At 48.3% G+C, this 2,361-nt stretch overlaps 1 protein-coding gene across 1 annotated transcript in view; it reads left to right on the forward strand.

Moving 5' to 3' along the window:
• The window catches only part of LOC308164014 (tripartite motif-containing protein 29-like), a gene marked incomplete at both ends in the record, with an annotated part of 2,075 nt that extends 1,727 nt beyond the window's left edge, over positions 1 to 348 (forward strand). Inside the window, one exon of the mRNA XM_080538180.1 lies at positions 169 to 348. Coding sequence (XP_080394306.1) covers positions 169 to 348 — 180 coding nt within the window. The remainder of the gene's footprint in view (positions 1 to 168) is intronic.
• Positions 349 to 2,361: the final 2,013 nt, after the last annotated feature.

Genomic DNA, 2,361 nt, shown 5'->3' on the forward strand with positions numbered 1-2,361 from the left:
GTGTGTGTGTGTGTGTGTGTGTGTGTGTGTGTGTGTGTGTGTGGGTGTGTGTGGGTGTATGTGTGTGTCTGTGTGTCTGTCTGTCTCTCTGTCTCTGTCTCTCTCTCTCTCTCTCTCTCTCTCTCTCTCTCTCTCTCTCTCTCTCTTTCTCTGTGTGTGTCCTAACAGCGCTCTGCACAAGCAGCAGTGGAGGACAGTGAGAGGATCTTTACTGAGCTGATCCGCTCCATTGAGAGAAGGCTCTCTGAGGTGAAGCAGCTGATCCTAGCCCAGCAGGAGGCAGCAGTGAGTCAGGCTCATGTACTCGTGGAGCGACTGGAGCAGGAGATCGCTGAGCTTTTTGATTGATTGATTGAAAACTTTATTAGAAGATTTGCAGAAGTAGGTACATGGAAGTACATATTACATACAAGGTCATCTAAAAGGATAAAGCTGAGGAGGAGAGACGCTGAGCTGGAGCAGCTTTCACACACAGAGGATCACATCCATTTCCTCCAGGTAACTACACTGCAACTACCACTCCATGTATCCTCCAGGTCACTACACTGCAACTACCTCTCCATGTATCCTCCAGGTCACTACACTGCAACTACCTCTCCATGTATCCTCCAGGTCACTACACTGCAATTACCACTCCATCTGGAATACTGAAACTGCTTCCAATTCATGTAATTGGGGCGGCTGTGGCGCAGGATGTAGAGCCGCCGTCTAATGATCGCAAGGTTGGCAGATAGGCGGTTCGAGCCCCGGCTGGCCACATGTCGAAGTGTCCTTGGGCAAGACACTGAACCCAAAATTGCTCCCAGTGAGCGCGCCTTGCATGGTAGCTTGCCGCCATTGGTGTGTGAATGTGTGTGTGAATGGGTGAATGAGAGGCCATTTTAAAGCGCTTTGGATAATGGCGCTATGTAAGTGCAGTCCATTTACTATTTACGATGTAATTAATCCTCTTATTTTCTCTGCCGGCTGTCTTTCTGCCTCTCATTTTCCATCTATACCCTGACCCCCCACTTCTCTGTCTCTCTCTCTCTCTGTCTCTCTGTCTCTCTCTCTCTCTCTCTCTCTCTCTCTCTCTCCAGAGTTATCAGTCTCTCTCCAGTCCCAGTGTATCTTCAGACTTATCCATCATCATTGTCCGTCCTCTTCAGTACTTTGGAGATGTGAGTGAAGCTGTGTCTGAGCTGAGAGAGAAACTAGACCACATCCTAAAAAAGGGATGGCCCAAGATCTCAACTACAGGTGGGATAAAAACTCTACCCTTCATATAATTAACATTAGAGAAATCCAAGGTCCCAGTCATCACTTCACAGTACATACATGTGTAATATGGTATGATCTGAATTCTGTCTCTCTCTCTCTGAATGTTTTGTTGTGTCTGTAGTGAATGCAGTGGGTGTTTTGCTACCAGAAAAACATGCAACAGAGCCCAAGACCAGAGCCCAGTTCTTACATTGTGAGTATTTGTTTGGTAATTTCATAATCTTAAAAAAAAAAAAAAAAACTAACCACTCCCCCAGGACAACCACTCCCCCATTACACATCTGTCAGTGGGGTTGTCAGCTAACCCTCAGGAAACAAACTTGACATAATGTGGGATGCACGATATTATCGGCACCGATATTTATCGGCCCGATAATGGGAAATTAATGTTTATCGGTTTTTATCGGTTTTATAACATTTTAGCCGATATAGAGCCGATAATATGAAGCCGGAAATATTTCTGCTTCCGGTTTCCGCGCTCATGCTGCTGCGCCTGCGTACAGACGAGAGCGAAACATGAGAGCTTCCCCGGTGTGTCTGACATTCTGCAGAGTTTCTGAGGCAGATAGTGCGTTTGCAATTTGCAACACATGTTCGACAAAAGTTCGGAGAGGAGGGCAAAGGTCTACGAGTTACAACACAACGACACATCTTGTAGCGGGTAGATAGTAATATCCCTCCCCTGGCCCCTCTGTTTTCCCTTGATAGCTGACAAGCTAACGGGTGAAGTAGCGAGGCCTGCTAGCAGCTAGCCTACAACCCCTAGCCAGCAATGGCTAACGTTGAGGCTAGCAGACCTAGCACAGCCGAGACTAGCCGGAAGACCTGCTCGTGCAGCAAGTCAATGGCTAGCTGGGACACTTACTCTAAGTGCGCAGCGTGTCTGGGATTAACCCGCGCCCAGGCCGCTGTTATCTCTACCGATGAGTGTATCCACTGTGCAGTGTTCCCCAAGAAACTTCTCCGCTGACGGCTAAGTCGCATGGCTAGCCTGTCGGGAGAAGATCCGCTTCTGTGTAAGGCAGCCGAAACGCTGCCATCACAGTCTAACGCGGACATGTCTCCAGGTTTACCGACACCATGCTGGGCGGACTTAGTGCC

The sequence above is a fragment of the Nansenia antarctica genome (assembly GCF_963989245.1).
Source record: "Nansenia antarctica genome assembly, chromosome: 8".
In the NCBI taxonomy this organism is placed as follows: domain Eukaryota; kingdom Metazoa; phylum Chordata; class Actinopteri; order Argentiniformes; family Microstomatidae; genus Nansenia; species Nansenia antarctica.